The sequence below is a fragment of the Opisthocomus hoazin genome, chromosome 13 (genome assembly GCF_030867145.1).
Source record: "Opisthocomus hoazin isolate bOpiHoa1 chromosome 13, bOpiHoa1.hap1, whole genome shotgun sequence".
In the NCBI taxonomy this organism is placed as follows: domain Eukaryota; kingdom Metazoa; phylum Chordata; class Aves; order Opisthocomiformes; family Opisthocomidae; genus Opisthocomus; species Opisthocomus hoazin.
The window spans coordinates 21,439,655-21,457,184 of NC_134426.1; the positions used below are offsets into that span (position 1 = coordinate 21,439,655).

The 17,530-nt window shown below is 43.3% G+C and overlaps 1 protein-coding gene across 20 annotated transcripts in view; it reads right to left on the reverse strand.

Annotated features, from left to right (window-relative positions):
- The window catches only part of FBRSL1 (fibrosin like 1), a 555,762-nt gene that overhangs the window by 425,930 nt on the left and 112,302 nt on the right, over window positions 1–17,530 (reverse strand). Inside the window, exon 1 of one of the 20 annotated variants that reach the window (XM_075434582.1) lies at window positions 7,165–7,244. The exons of the other annotated variants lie outside the window; for them this stretch is intronic. Coding sequence (XP_075290697.1) covers window positions 7,165–7,230 — 66 coding nt within the window. The 5' untranslated portion in view covers window positions 7,231–7,244. Of the gene's footprint in view, window positions 1–7,164; window positions 7,245–17,530 lie in introns of those variants that run through there. 20 annotated transcript variants of the gene reach the window in all.

A 17,530-nucleotide genomic window follows, 5' to 3' on the forward strand; every position in this document is an offset into this window, starting at 1 on the left:
CCTGGCAGCAGCATTGACTCTTCAGGTGTGAATAAGCACAGAACTCATCCCCAGTTTGTTTTCACAGAAAAATCTACTGCCTCAAAACTTCTCATTGCAGGTACACTACCACAACACAGGCCACCAGACTTGGCTGAATTAATCCCAGACTGAAACACAGCCGCTTGTTTAAAAAGGTTCAGTTCAGAGATATCCAGAGATGAAGGAGTCATCACAACCCTTGATAAACTGCTACAGTGGTTAATTATTCATCCTGGTAAAATTTTGCTGCTTATCTCTAGTCTAAATGTATCAACGTTACAGCCTTCCAGCCACTGGATCTCGTTACGGTTTTGACTGCCAGACAGAAGAGCCCTCTATTATAAAATTTCTCTTCTCTATCCAGGCTATTATAAATTGTAATCATGTCACCCCTTACCCTCCTACAACAAAACAGACAGAGCTCCTGGAGCCCTTCCCTGCAGGACAGATCTTCTGATTCTTTAACAGTTCTCATGACACTTTTCTGAAGTCTCTCCACTTTTTAAACATCCTTCTTGAACTGCAGGCACCAGGATGGGATACGGTATTCAGGTTACACTCGTGCCAATGCCGAATACAGGGCTACACAGCCACCTTAGGGCTACGCAGCTCAGTGTTTCCCTGTCTATACGTTCAAGGATTTCATTCTCAATCTCGGGCACAGCTAGGCTGTGAAAACTGAAGTTCAGACGGTTATCTGTCTTGACACCCAAGCCTCTTTCAGGATAGCCATTTCTCAGGAGACAGTTATCCCTCCTCCATCTCCTCATTATACAAGAAGGGCCCTCATTTTCTGTTTAGAGTATGGCATTTTATTACATCAGAACACATGGCTCACGAAGCCACCCCAGTCACTCAGGTCCTGTTCCTTATCTTACACTCCACTTAATCTGCGTGTTATCTGAGGACTTTATGAGTAATGGTTTTATTTTTTTTCCCTCCGGGTCACTGATTAAAAGAAGTTAAATAGTGCTATGCTAAGGATCTACTACAAACACACCTTCTGGAAGCTGGTTCTTTTTTGTCTGCCTGATTTTAAAAGCTTCCAGCTAGGCAGTTTTGAATCCAGTTCTTGTGCTGCTTCTAGTAAATATCTGCATTAATAAAACACTAAATCTGGGACAAAATCACTCAACTTCCCAAACATATTGAATCAAATACTGGGGCTTTCATAGCTGACTGCAGTAGAGATCTCGCAAACAGAGCTACCAAGTACCAGGCAGATAGCTTAAAGCTTATTTTCAGTGTCCAAGGGCCCACATCCAGCCACCTGCTTTGCACTGTCCCTCTAGGGAGCAGAGCTGCTAGTTGGGTAGTTGCTGAAGGTGGTGTCCCAAACCTGCCACCTTAGCGTGCTGGGTGGGAACACTGGCAGCACATCCAGCAGAGGAAGGGAAAGCTCCCGCTCCCAGCAAAAACTCCTCAGGGTTATGTCGGCTGGCCTTCTCCAGATGAGTCAAACCAGGGTTGTTCCTTTGAAGCACAGAGCAGCTGGTCCTCTTAAGTCTTCTCAGTGGGGTTCCCTAATCCTAACATGATAGAATTAGATTATCTGCAACGCAAGGAGATTTAAGTGCAATGAGAACAACGCTCTCCAAATGAGTATGACAGCAGAGTTACAAGACCATGCAAGACGTGCCCCATTGCTTACACAGCATCGAGCAGCCCCAGCGTGAGCTCAGCCAGCTCCACCGTGCAGCTACAAGCCTCACCCCACCCACAGCACGCAGCTGCGCAGGACAACCGTGCTTTGCAGCCCTACTTCAAGAAAATAAGATGTTTCAAGAGTATACTTGCTGCTCTGTAATACTGCAAGTTATTTTCTGGGGTTATTCCATAGTTTCTTCTAAATCCTAGAAAATTGTACGCTGTAAATGAGGGCTTGCTGCTCTGGTGGAGAAGGGACAGGAGGTCATCCAGACAAGATGGTGAGGTGGAAGTGATGAACTGCACCTCCCCTTCTACAGCTCCACAAAATGATGGATCAGGAAACCAGCCAGTACCTCCACTTCCCACCAACTAGACCTCATGCTCACCATTTTATGCTTAAATTACATTTCACTATATCAAGATATTACAATTACCAACTCTTCCTGCTGCTCCATAGCCTCTCAGAAAAGCCACAACCACAGCCAACACCGTGTTTCCACAAGCCCTGTTAGAGATAAGTCCCTGACGGACAAGCAAACACAAGAAAAGGGATGCAAAGAATGCTCTAAAGGAACAGCACAGTATCTAAACATACACAGTTGAATCCTCTGGGTCTCAAATGCAGAATTCATCTGTGTAACATCAGTGCCCACCTCTGCACTGCTCTTCCTCCCAGCAGCACCATCACGCTTGCACAACGCAAAAGTCAACAAAAATTTCTACCATTTGTCTCTCAAATTGCTGCTAGTTCTCAATCAAAGCAAAATTTGTATCCTGATGGCATTAAATCACACATAGCTTAACCTTTAAAATAGCTTTGATCTTGAGCCACTCCAAACCTAAGATCTAGAAATCACATACTTTAAACGCTACTCAGGGGTCTAAACAGGCAATGCAAGGAAAAACGTGAAATGCATTTTTGCTGCCTCTGCGTACTATGAAGAAAGATACCTATTTTCCACACTAGCAAGACATTTTTTAAAAGGATTTCTGGTCTGCCATGAAGTCTCACCTGCACAAAGACAGGGATGACTCAGGAGCAAGGCACGTCCTTCCTTGTCTTAGCCGGGTTTGTCCTTTCTTGTGATGACTGATGACCCAAAATGGGGTCCCTAGGTGTTCATGGTTAACAACCCAATTCCTCAACAAGCACACAGCATAACACAAGACCCCACCTGATACAGAATCCAGCTGAGGAAGTGTTGTGCCTTTGAAGTGTGAAGTATTACAACATTCAGGTAACATTAATGAATCAATGCCACCAATGAAAACAAAAGCAACTTAACCTACAAAACAGTGAGGTTATGACTGATTGGTCCTTGTCAGTGCTGAGATTCTGTACTAAGGACGGAAACAAAAGGCATACAATTAAATTTAAGCAGAAAGAAAACCTAAGATTAGCTGCAGAACAGGTGTGTCTAATTCCCTTACATCTAGAGAAATTAAATCCCTGCTTAGATTCCCCTTCCCACTTCCAAAAGCTTTATAAAGATAGCCCTGGATAAACTTCCTGGATAAACTTCCCAGGGGTGACAGTCTGGAATTTCTCACGAGAACAGCATGATAAAGCTGTTAATGATAAATTCATGCAGTGGTGTAGGAAATCAATATGAAATGGCAGTTTCATGGGCAACATTGCCTATTACACAGGAGCCACAGCCTGAATAGCACCTTATCCCCACCATCGCACACACTGCGAGGTCGAAGGGGGCTGTTGCTTTGCTTTGTACTCGGCAGGAATAGTCTGCAGTCAGCCAGCGAGCAGGCACCAAGCCGGGGCGAGCAGGTCCCAGCAGCAGAGGCTCAGGGCTTTGCTACAACACCCAGCCCAGGAGAAGCTGACAGCTCTCTCACGTCAGTCCCACACAACTCTGCAAGGAGTTTGCTTGCTCACCAGGGATTTTTATTCCTTAACATTTTCTCCACCACTACTGTCTGAATATCAAGGAAAGTACTTGGCAAATTTGGCTGCGTCATTTTCCCGTGGCTTTTGTGTCACTGGAACTGACAAGCGCCTCATCCTACCTGACAGAACAGCCACGAGGAATTCTTGAAGCCAGTGTGCGACACAGGCCAGGCAAAGCTCCTCATTTTCTTTTTAGCTCCAGTAATAGCTGTGAAAGCGCTACAACTGCATGTCTGCCCCATGCAAAGTTTTCGTTCAAACACTCCTGCAATGATGATTTGACTTGTCTCTGCAAAATGAGGTTTTGAATACATTCATAGGAAGACTTATCATAAAAATTATATACACAAGCTTTCTTGATGCTTGCCAATGTTTTTAGCCATGTCAAGGTAAAGCCTCCATCTTGTCTAGCAAAAGTTGGCAGGTTAAATCCAACCTAGACACTCGAGACTGCACAAATGACTGCTGCCATTCAAGAAGCCAAAGCACCAAATCACTGTCAGTGCAGGCATACTCTCTCATAATCATTTAATACCTCAAGGCAAACATAAACATGCCTCACTTACCCACAGCCTTTACCCAAGTATCTCCCTGCAACTTCATCGCAATTTGGACTAGTGTCACCATCTCGTTTTCAAATAATCTTCTTTTCACCTCCATCGCCAACAGATTTCCTACTCCCATCCATGCATTTTTCTTGTTTGCAGTGTTTTTTGAAAACCAACCAACCTCACCTTGTACTATTTATTTGATTAGTACCTCCACAATTAATTGAATATGTACTCTGCAGTGAGGTAGCACATTATACATATACTGTAGGGAAAATCCATGAATAGAAAACTTATTCTGAAGAGAAAGTGAAAACAGTATCAAAAGCCGATCAAGTTCAGCTCAGCCAAGAAATTCAATCTTTTCAACTTTAGAAGAGAACGGGAGTGGCCATAAATGTCTAGCTAATGAGGGCTTTAATGGGATCTGTGCTCCTAACTCCTTCAAACTGCTAAAAAAACCCCCCTCTGAACATCAATAGTGCCAAAACCTTCAAGAATTTTGTATTTGCTCTGCCAGTCTGTCTCCCAGACATTCTTACAACCATCCATTCCCTTTGCTCATAAATATTTATCAAGTTGGAGCCAAGTGCATAAATGAACCTTCCATCCTGCTTATGGCTGTTCTCCCTTTAATCCTTAATCCCTTTGCACTATCTTTCTTGTCTCTAACCTGCAGAGGACTCTGACTGTTTGCATTTAATTCTTCTTACACATGCCCTGGAGCACAAATGGCTTGTCAGGTTAAAGATAAAGCAAACATGTACTGCCACAGGTAGAGTAACCAGCCTTTTTGATACCAGAACACCTACAGCCCAGGCAGGCTGGGTAACGCAAGAATGAGTAAGAGCATCAGCTGCGATTTCCCCACTCGGCAAATACACAGACTTTTCTAGGACAAACCTCTTGCCTGCTACTCATGCTCACTAATTCTGAAGGTGATCCCCTTTCCCTTTTTAATCATATGCAGCAACTCCAAGGACGGCACAGCCAGAGATGAGCCAGAGAGATAACATATAAATTACACCTTGAACATCCATGCAAGCACAGCAGAGAAAGGAAAGGTGTAATACCCACACCAAAGAGGTCAGCAATGAGAGGCTTGAAGACATCAAGAGATGAGAAGAACCTGGGCAGTGTTTTATCAGTACAGGCAGAAAAGTCAAGTCAGGAGGAGCACTTGGAAGAAAGAAACATTAGTAATTAGGCTTGGAGAGGATCAGTGGAACAAAAAGACAAGGGTTTGTCAAGAGCTTTGGTTCCTGAGCAAGTCCTTTCCGTTTTCCTCCTGACCCGCACTTCCAACCACAAAGCCTTCCATATTTTTGGAGCTACACTTAAATTAGTCTTCAATTTTAGACCAAAGGCACAAATAAGATCCCAATGCAGTTTTAGTCAGCAATAAACACCTCTCATTGCTGCTGAGCACTTCAAGACTATCCCCTCTTCTTCGCTCCCTGACAAGCCTTCCCTTCTCGTTCAGCAATTCACTAGCTGTGAAGCCTGCCAGCTAGAGCTGCTGCAGCTGTCTGGAAATCTGCTAGACCACTGCCCAAGGCAACTCGGTGGGATGATACTGCCAAAAATAAAAGTTGCCAAGGCCCTCCCCACACTCACTCCTGGGACTTAGAGAGCATGGATTTTTTCAATGGGTGTTTCTTTCTGTTGTTCTTTCCAATCAACTTGTTATTACTGTTCCTTCAGAACAGAAAAATTTAAGGTTTTGGAAAAAGTATCCAAGTATGCGACTGCATCATCTGGCAGATCAGGCATTTAACTGCAAGGATAACATTACATAAATCACTGTGATGAGCCTGTTGAAGCACAATGTTTCCACCCTGCTTCTTCCCTGAAATGTCAGATTGCCGAAAAATGCATCAGATTTTGACATAATTTGGAAAATATTTATCCTTATTTCCTTCAAAAGTCCTCCCTTAAAACACAGACACCTCTCCCTCCCTGCCACGGCCACAGAGAACACCAACAGCAACAAAAACAAGAAAAAAAGGGGGGAAAGTGGTGATCAGAATAGAGTAAGTGAAACCCCTTCAACTGCAGGAGCCTCCGGACAACAGCGCGCATTTGTGAGCAATGCGCTCCCAGTCAGCCCCAGAGCTCTCGAAGAGAGATGCAGAGTAAACGCACACTCCTGATTCTTTGATATAATTAACATGGTTTGTCTCAGCATCAGTAAAAAGAGGCTTTTGCCTGCTAGCAAAATTTTTGGCTCTGCACACTATTGTTTACTTGAATGAAAGGCTAAAGAGCTAACTGAAGCTTTTTTTCTGTTGTGAAAATTTCAAATACTGTGGAAGTGTATAATTTTGTGAACAAACCTTGCCAATCGACACATACAAAGCATATCCCTTAAAAAAAATAAACAAAACCCCAGACAACTAAACCTGATCTAATTGTTTTCTTCCAACACTTCTCAAACACTTACAACAAAGCACACAACTGCCGTTCAACATCTACTTGTAAAGGTCTTCTTAAAGCCTTATGAAACCGTATCAACGTACCTATATCCATTACTCATCCACTACCACAGATTTACACGGCTGCTTGGAAACCTTAGCCCTGAATAAATACATACCCGAAAATGCCTCATTTTGGCACAAATGCTTCCTGCTGTTTCAGCCACTGCAGGAAGATCGAGCTGTGACCCACCTGCTAGCAGCGAGCAGGTAGGAACAGAGAAGCGATGCCCGGAACAGGTAAGGCAAAGGCTCCAGGGAACTCTGCAGCCTGGCAAACACGTGCTGCAGTAGGAGGGGGTATGTTCTTCTGACTGCTGAAACAAATCCACTAAAAAGTTCTAGAGGTGACCCAAATACTTCTCTGTACTCCTCAAATTTAGGAGAAGACCTAGATTTAAAACTGCTAGGTTTTAACTTACTCTTTCTTGAATTTATGTTTCTGTTTGTTTGCTAGCTGCTTCCTGTTTAAAGGTGCAGATTCAGGACTAGAGGAATTAGGGTGAGAAATGGCTCAGTAAAGTCACTGTGAGCTTAATCAATGGATCAAGTCCTCTGCACTTACTGGAAGGTAGCATCCACGGTGGAGGAGTTTATCACCGGTAACGAACAAGAGCAACAAAGCCTTCATGCAGTGGCCCTGAAGGGCTGGGATCGCAGGGCTGGCAGCGAAGTGCCAGGGCAAAGCCCTGCCTCAAATTTGAGGTTGATGGGCAGCGCGAGAACCCCAGCAGCGCCGACTGCAAGTCACAAGTATTGCTCAGAGAAGCAGCAGGTTTGCGCACAGAGGCAGGACCTGCAGGGAGAAATTCTAAAAGCTGATCATTTGGGAAAGAAAAATACTCAGTTTATTGGGACTTTGGAATTGTCCTTTCTTCTTCTTTAAAAGAATATCTGAAGTTACCTGTAACAAAACTGAAAAAAAAAAAAAAAAAAGACTACCCATAATAAATCTTGACTTCATACAACTAAGCAGCTGCTAAATCTTCTAATATTTCCTAACTGGGTAAATATAAAGTACTAACTACTCTCTGCCTCTCATGCCTCAGCTAGCCAAGTTTAAGCTTCTTCTCACATAGCCATGGAGAAAGTTTGGGGTTTTGATTTTTTTGTTTGTGTTTTTGTTTGTTTGGTTTTGTTTGTTTGTTGTCGGTGTTTTGTTATGTTTGGGGGTTTTTTTACACACATACACCCTGCCCCTCCATACAAGTACTTTTTAAAAAAAAATCTCCAGTAACCCCACTGAGCATCCTCTCACTGACACTTCATTACAGGATGAAACAATCTGTGCACAGCCCAGTTACAAATTCACCCGACAAAGCGTCTGCTGCTTTAACTAACTCCCCCAGACTGGTTATTAAACCTTCCAAAAGCTGAGAACACAAAGGTCCCAGGACACTGGCTGCCCACTGGAGCAGCCAGTCTTTATGCGTTAGAACACTGTGCTTTCCACTTCATGCCTCCAGCAGCTGCTTTCATTTAGATGCAGCTCACATTCGCACAGACTAGAAAGCATCACAAACCCGTACAAATTGCTACCATGGGAATTCAGGTCCTTGAAACTCACGCACTGCAGCCAATGGACAGACTATCATTTCTCCATCACACCTTTAAATAATAATAATACTGCTCTTTATTAATAGAGTGTCTTTTTTAGTACAGGTTCCTGATGCCTAGGACAACTTTGCTATAGGTTGTTGTTTTTTTTTAAATTTAACAGATTGACAAATCTATTAAGTGGCTAGAAAATACAGAAGTTCAGTGGTCTGAGGAGACATGAATTTTCTTGCCAATCCACCAGTCACACTTCATACATGCCTGCAACATTTCAGGAGTGGGAGAAGGAAATTTTGGGAAGAACGTCAGTTGAAATTGGTTTTCAATGGCAGATCAGAGAGCGCACAGGCAGCAGCAGAGAAACGTATGTTTGAACCCAAGCCAAAAATCTGGCTTCCTTAAGAAATGTAGGATGACACGCCTCTTGTAGTGCTAATAGCAGGCTGAAAAGTGAGGGTGGAAAAACTCCCTCTGCTCATGCAGAAGGCAAATTCTGTAACATCTACCTAACAGTATTTAATTCAGAACAGCTGGGGTTTGGAGAAAGCCATCAAAATGACCCATTAAAGACAGTCAAAAGCTTGACACTTCATGCTTTCATAGCATTGTCTCTTCACTCACCACTGCTTCGTGAGATATTTGGGAAAATGGTAAATAACACATCGGTGTCAAAAACCTAAGGCACTTTGCAGCACATACACCCATATATTACTTGGCTGAGAGCTGATAAATGTCTATGCTTTTGTTATCTTATATTAACCTTTCAATGGAACTGGGCATATGAAAATTGATGGTGATCAAAAGTTAATTACAAAAGTTACATCAAAAATCAAAAGAGCAGAATGGTGACTTTTAGTTTGGGTGTTCCCCCTTCACTGAGCTCAGATTCTCCCAGCAAGAGAGACTCCAAGGGACGAGCGTTTGCTCTTACCAGCAGGACTGATGGTCTGTTCTGTTCTATCCCTGGTTCACATAGGACTTACAGTACCAGCCTAGAGCTGAAAAACATTGCTATGATAGCAGTCCCTCTGTTGCCACCAACAGAAATTCTGGGTGCACCTGAGTACTGGAAAACTGCATAGTCAGAAAGATGATAATAAAAAAATCTCAGGCAAAAAACAACCACAAAAAACCCAGAAAAAAAAGACACAGATGCAAGTTCCAATGTTTCAGATGGAAGCAACTGCAATTCCCCATCTATAGAGGGATGATCCCCAACACAAACCAGCTGAGGCCCCGTCCCAAGTCTGTAGACTTCATAAAAGCCACTGCTTTGCTTTTTTCCTGCTGCATGTCCTCCTCCTCCTTGAAATAGCTTGTGCTGATTAACAGTTTTATGCCATTTGATGAAAAGGTACTCTAGAAACTGGCTTGCATAGCTGCTTATACAGCAGCAAATACCATATTTGTGGAGTACAAGTGAGCTGAAAGACATCTGCTTGCTTGACTTCAGTAGGTACAAGTGGCTCATTCTTCACGACATGCTTCCTTTCTCTGCTTGAGCATTCCTTGCCTGAACCGCCTTGTCTCGGATGGTTGAACCCAATCCATCTCCTTTTTGCATATCAAAGAGTTGATTTTAGGAGGATTGCACAGAGGCTGCTGTCCAAGGCTTGTAAGATGTTCCTTTGCACCTGCATACAGCTTATAAACTTCAGTTCCGCTACCACAACTGAACAGAAATAATTTCCATATTCCAGTTCTTTCAGCTGCTCACCAGCTTTAGTATCATTCCTGCATTCACCCAATATCTGAAGGGACTTCAGAGCAAAAATAGTCACAGTTCTTTTAAGAAAAATTAGTAGATTGCAGCCACCACTCCAGCCCTGAATTCAGCTGCAGCTGCCATGGATTAGCACCCTTAAAAAACTCACTGAAAGCCTAGAACAAGCAGCCTCTCAGGTGGGAGGCAGTGCCCCAGGAGAACACACTGCTCCTCTGTGCAAAGGACCATCCACTAAGAGCAAGAGCTGCATCGCAAGCTGCCGGGAGTCTGTTTCCCGGCCTGTATGTTTATTTCATAAGCCTGACCCATCTCAAATACAAAGATATGCTTTGTTAAATACGAACAAGATACCAGCCCACTATTACCTGGAAGCTGCTGCTTTGTGTTCCTTGAAGAACAAGCATTGATCGTTATCTACACTTCAAGACTGGCCCAGAAGCAGACAAATTCTCCAGAGAGAGATACCGTATTCATGTTAGCACTCGTGGAAGTAAACAAGCAAATGGAGAGAAATGCAGAATTTGTATTATTTCTAGACAGCAAAGCTTTCCGCGAAGTGTCAGCAGTTCTGTTTTTGTAGGCTGTTTTTTTTTTTAAAAAAAAAGCAGGCAAGCCTTTACATGTTTCTTCTTGGTCTCAGTGAAAACACACATGCAAACTGAGATCAGAACTAAGCTTGTCATCGGTATTCCTCCATCCAAAAGGTGACCAGATTGACGCCTGAAAATTAAGTTTTCATAAAGTAGCATTTTCCAAACCTGCCAATTTCCACTACCTCAAATGACAGCAGCTTTGACAAAGAAAATGCTATTCTGCTTGCTTAGTAGGCAAAGCTACTGCCAAGACTTAAGAGAAACCTTCTTTCTTAAATTAAAACAGTTTAGGTTCCTCACTGTTTGTCTGGAACCTGAAGGGAATGCAGAGAGAACACAGGCGAGGAGTAAGAGCACTACTTTCTACTGGGAGGGAGTTTTCTTTAATTTTTTTCCTGACATCAAGGAAATAGCTCTAGGTGCAAAATATATATAGACTGATTCTTAGAGGGTCCACCTGCCCAAGAGCAGTGCAAAGCAAGCTAACTCACTCCTCATTGTCTGGGTGTGTTTTTCGTTTTAAACACAGTAACATTTCATCTGAATTTCAGCTTGCAAAGCTAATGTGCATGCCTAACTGTTGAATAATCCATGGATTTAAGTGTCCCTAAATACACAATGAAAAGATGGATTACCCATTAGGATAAAATAATATACACAAGCCCCTAAATACATATGTACACTGTAATATACATTTTAAATAGTCTCTGTGTGTGAATTTAAATGATAATATGCATGCTAAAAAGTTTCAAAAGACATCTTTACAAAGGAGCCATTATCACTGTGTAAACAATACATCATTAAAATAAATTCTCTGAACTCCCATGAAAGCTTCTTTTTTGGTCAATGTAGAAAGAATAAAAGAAATGAACACATATATAAAATATAAATGCTATTATGGGTTCCGTTTAAATTCATAACGGACTGTATGTGAGGGGAGGGTATAAGGCCTAACACAGCCTATTTCGTACGCCTTTCCTTTTGCCCAGAAATCTTGCAAAAAATAAAGCACCTGATAGATGAATAAAGTAATGATTTGCAGTCTTCACAAACTGTGACCTCTTGCCAATTTTCCAGTGGATACCTTAAAAAATGTTCATTCACATCCACTGCTCTACAGCACACACAAACTGGCTTTTCTTCATCAGCTTCCATGGACCCTTGATAATTATGCACAGATTGTAGATCAGAAAGGCTGAAACATTCCTTCCAGGCGCCGAGACAGCACTGCATGGAAGAAGCAGAATCCCCATCGCTGCCTTGTAAAAACACCAACGAGTGCTTCAGAGGAAGCAAGCTTTGATCCAGAAGGCTTGGGAAGGCATGATGGTTGAGAGACCAGTTTTAGGAGGATGAAACAGCTACGCAAAACAGGAACGTCTTCAACACTCATGATCAGGTTTTACAACGTTTTAAACTCCAGTTTTCAATAAAGTCTGTTTGGCGTACACAGTTTTGGCAAGTCTACGTTTGATATAATATATTAGAATTTGCTAGTAAATCTGACATCACTGAGCACTGAGTAACAAGGTGCTTTACAGCGATACTGCAATATATACAGCCAAATTTACACATGGATCCCACAGAGTTTGCGCCACTAAATTCCCCAATATACTTACAGCCATGTAACTAATCCACAGCAAAAGCCCAAAGGAATCAGGCACCTAATTTCCTTCTCAGGAGTATTTGTATGCCTTATCGGTAGGTACTCTTCTGAAAACGCCAGATCTAAATGATTTCTTACCACATTTCACTGCTGAAAAGCAAACATACCGTTGACTCTCCCTAGCACATCTGTGTTTGAAGGCATACCTTCATGTGCTAATTCCTACAGACATCTTGAGCACAATGATACACCATCAAGTACACCAATACGACAAAACCATAGCTCTCTACCGAATACGTGCAGGAAGGGGAAAATCCACTTTCATTCATGCTGCAGCGAGTGGCTGAAATCGTTCTGATCACAAGGGGCAACAGACATAGGAGCACAGTTACAGATAAGCAGCTCTGCTCCACTGAAATGGGAATATGTTCCCTTTTGTCGTTTCGTATCAATACACATACCAAGCTCTTCGCTCCTGACCTGGCCTTCTCTCACACAGCCCAGTCCTCCTCTCTTCTTCCAAACAGGCAAGGAAAAAAAAATCCTCAGGTTTCTCCCTTTCAGGGACAGGAGACGGGTGAAAACGGCACCCTAGAGGAAAGAAATAGCTGAAGCTGTTTGAACATGACCCTGCCCAGCTCAGCTCTCGGCATCAGAGGAACTTCCGCAGGGTTCAAACCTTCAGAAATGGCCCCAGGATCCTGCCACAACCCCAGCCAGAAGTGGCATGTGCTTTTCCAAGTCAAGATGTCACTTGCCTGGACATGTGCCTGTGCCAGCTGTTCCTGCTGAAAGCTTAAGCCTGCAACTGGTTTGCTTCATTTTCCTGGCTGCTCTCAAGTTAGTTTTTGATTCTGCCTTTCCAAAAGTGGCTTACAGGAGAGTAAAACTAATAAAAGCACACAAGAGCTGGTATACTTTCCTCCAAGCGAAGCTAAAGAGCAAAGGCACAAAACCCCTTTATTCTAAGCCATCCCTATCACAATCTGCACTCTAAAACTTTAAAGATACGTGCCAAGCTTTGCTTATGCACTGTAACTCCAGCCTATGCCTTGCTTACACCCCCCGCTTGCTGCCAACACCCGCACGGCCCACTCCCTTTTCTCCTCTCCCAGAAGTTAGTCCCGTTTCCCATGGGTTTAGGGTGGAAGCAGGGGAGCTGCACCGGACCCAGAGTCAGCATTAACAGCCACGTGCTCCCCAAGGGGCTCCAGCACCTGAGAGCTGGGGGGGGGACAGCAGAACCCAGCCCATCAATAAAGGCCCTATTTACACAGCTAATCAAGGATGCCTTCACGCTGCACAGGCGAGACCGATCCATCTAAACCACATACCAATATAATTTGGCCTAATATTGAGTAATTGATTTTCTTTTTTAAGTTGACCTAGCTTCAGTCCTCAGCCAGAGGAAGCCTTGTGTTCTCAAAAGGCAATGTTAAAAAGAAAAAACAACAAAAAACACACCCAAAGACCCAGTGAATTTGGAGCATAGCAATAGGAAAAATTGATGCGTAGTGTCTGCTCTGCAGATTATTTTCCACATGACATTTCCCCCCACCCCTCCCTGAAGACTGCCATTCAGTCAGCTGCTGCTTGGGTTACTGGAGAAGCCGGGAGCCCCGTGCAAGGACCCAGTCCCCACCGTACTCTCGGAAACGCGGCCAGGATGACGCAGCCACCTGGGCTTCTGCAGCCAGCCCTCCCACACGGGGGACAGAGCCACGCAATGCAGAAAAATACTTGATTCATAAAAAGCACATACTCACATCCCTAAGCAAACTCCTTCTATTCACCCACACAGTGCTGCTGAGAGGCACGCAAGAAAGCGATTTTAAGAGCTCTTTAAACTGGAATGTAGATGTATCAAAGGTGAGCTCGGGTTTTCGATTCATTAAGCTATTGCTCCACTCTCCACTCTTGACAGCTTGTCCTGAAACAATCCCAGGTAACTCGTCTAAGCTGAACCCGATTGCTTTGCGACATCTTGCTTCACACCGATTAAGGCTGAGGAAACTCAGAGCTTCACTTAGCATCCATTTCAGAGAGGAACAGTCAGCTTTTGAAGACAACTTTTTTCTGGGCTTTGGTTTGGATCCATTTGCCAAGTTCTTTATTAGCGCATATTTTGGGGGGGTGGAGAGAGCATCCTCATCACCTTTGGGGCTTCTGCTGGTGTTTTGGGAATCAGCTGCTTACCTAGCGTAAGCAGGAAGGCTAAAACTGCTGAAAGAAGACAGCACAAGGCCTCTGCAACACAGAAGACAAATGCAGTACTAACATGGAAAAAGTGAAACCTTTCTTAGGAGTGAAAGGGCAAATGCAGAACAATTACAAGTGAGATTCAAAAGTAAGAGGAAAAACAGACGCCTTAAACCACCTACATTAGGTCACGAGCTTCAGCAATATTTTTTCCGTTTCAAACTAACCTAACTTCATTTATAAACAAAATTCTAATACACATCATTCATATCCTAGACTCTAATGCATATACATCTAATACTGGGACACCTCAAAATACAAAACTTGATTCTTTTGGTAAAGTGACATTCCCCAGGAAATTCACATTTCAATCAGGTTCTATTTTCTTTCTTTTGCTATTATTCAACTGTAATAATAAACTTGCGTAATTTAACCTAAAAAATGAAAGACAACAAAAATGAACTGGGAAAAAAAAAATCATTAAGGGGATTTCTAAATCCATGTTTAATGAAGCAGAATAGATTGGGTTGTTTCTGTTCTTGGTGGGTTTTTTGGTAAGGTAAGAGTGAGTTTTGTTTTTTTGTAGTTTCTCTATTGTTTCTATAATTTTTAATACAGCAAAGCTTTGCACAGAAAATTCAGACTCCTACAGCATTCAAATTGCTACTTAACCTGGTTAAAACTTGAAGCGCACGTGCCTCGCCCTCTCACTGTGCACCTCCAGGACACGTCTGGGTCTGCCTGGCCTGCAGCCTCCCAAGGGTGGGGGAGGACAGCAGGACCCCTCTGAGCTGCACTCCGAGGGCTGCTGCTGGTTCTCCTTAAGAAGCAGCCCTGAAAAATCCTTATTCCCTCCCTCTGCCTTAGTACAGTCCTTCAGTTAACATCTTTGCAGGCAGATCAGAAGAAGAGAGTTGTCTGAAGACATCAAGCACATCAGAGCAATTCTGTAAGAGGCAAGAACAGTCTCGTAGCTACAAGACCTTGGAGAATGCTGTACAGCCACTCCTGAAATCGGTTTGTCACCAGTTTTTATTTCAGAGACGATGCCAACCTGCAGTGCTTCAGCTACAACATAATTCCTGCTGCAACTCCAGAGTTACGCACTGCAAGTGTGAAATTACTCACTGGGGGGGGAGTTGCCAACCATCACACATCTTTCTACAAGCAGTAGTATTTTAAAAATAGTTTTAAAAATCATACTTTAAATATTATATACTTTTGTTATGCAAAACAAGACCGTTCCTGCAGCCAGAACTGGTGGAGTTGATAAAATTACTAAATCATGAATAGGCTTAATTTCCAGCCTCCAAGACAACAATTATATTATTCACATTTTCGATGCAGACAGGAATTTGCCATCCTTCCCCTCCAACAATTTTGACTTTTGTTTAGTGTTGGAGAAAGTCTCACTCTATATCCTCCTGTCTGTCTTGGGCACCAAAAATTAACTTGCTAGTTTTGCTTTCTTACAGAAAGAATTTCAATGAATGCTTCCCTCTTTTGAGACAGAAAGCACCTAAGAAACTCACTTAATTCAAAGCTTATCTTGTGCTGCCTTTCTTTATCCCTAGAGTAACGTATTGGGTTTTTAAGCAAAGCAAACAGAGAGGATTTAGTAGAACACAATTTCTTTTGTTTTATTGCTTCATTAATTTTATTTATGTTCTCATACGTTGCTTTTATCAATTTGGTATATGGGAGAGAGATGCATCAGGAGGAAGAAACATGATTGTACTTCAAAATGAGGCATTGGGCAGACCAGGAGCAGGAGATGCCTGAACCACCCAAGATGATCAGTCATATTAATACAATGCAGTTTTGATAGGTAGCAATTACAGGATAATAGATAGTCCAAGCATTATTCAGAAGTCTGCTGCAACCATACATTTAGAACTGCGCCTTTACGTTCCTTCCTGCAGATATACATGCAAGCTGTCATTATTGAAGAAGAGAAAAAACTCCTTTTTTAGCAGTATATTTTGGATTTTCTAGTCTGTATCTCTTGCAAGTCTGCCACTGCAGAAAAAATGGCCAGTTTCCCCAGATTTCTGTCTTTATAGAGTTACTTTTCATCACTCAACCGTGCCTTGGTCAGGAAAGTAATAAATACTCTTTATCATAAGGAACTGTAAGGATGATAACACCTTGCCAAAACCTAATTAAATACTAACAAAAAAAATTCCAGAATGAAACAGATGCTCTTGCTAACTGAACCGCTACACAGTACACTTCTGGGTTAACACGCTGCCATAGAGTTTTTTCCGACATGACACAAAGGACAAGCTGTGTTTTAAGGCAGCATCCTTGACAGCATGAATCGGATAAAAAAGAAGAAAAAGCAAAGCACCTGGCTACAAGAAATGAATGATGATGGAGACCCCGCAAAGGGCCTTTCCTAATGACAAGATATTACTGCACAGGTTAATGAAAACCAAATACCAATTTAACATGCTAACCTTTGAGCAAATTGAGTTCAACTAATCAAGAGCCCTCCAAAACGGTATTTTGAACTAAGAGAACAGACTGGAAAAATCATTTACATAAGATAGCTGGTAATGGTGCATTTAATGGCATTGGTGATAGGGAATTATACTAACGAAATGAACACATCATGTACGACCTATTCCCTAAAGCATTTAATAGGACGTCTCCCCGGAGGTAAGAGAAGAAGCCTACAAAGAGGACGACTTTCCCTTGGTCGAGGAGGACTGTGTGAGGGATCGCTTAAGCGATCTGGACGTCCACAAATCCATGGGCCCTGTCCTGGGTTTGGCCAGAACAGGGTTAATTTTCACTGGAATCCAGGAAGGGGCACAGCTGGGGGGTGGGGGCTGACCCCACCTGGCCAAACAGAGCCCGGTACTCCATACTATGTGCCGTCACGCTGGGTTCCGGTGGGGGGGGGCGGCGCGGCGGGAAGGCACTCGCGGCTTGGGCGGGCGCAGCGCCGGTCCGGTTTCGGGAGAGCGGCTGTTGTACGGTTCGTGGTTGTGTTTTCTCCTTATTTGTATCGTTGTTGTTCCTGTTTTCCCTCTGTTTGCTGTTCTGTTAAACTGCCCTTATCCCGACCCACCAGTTTCTGCCTCTTTCTTTCCATTCTCCTCCGCACGCCGGCGGGGGGAGGGGCGGCCGCGTGGCGCTTTTGTTGCCGGCGGCAGCCGAAACCGAAACAGCCCCGATGGAATGCACCCACGAGTGCTGAGGGAGCTGGCGGATGTCATTGCTGAGCCACTCTCCATCATCTTTG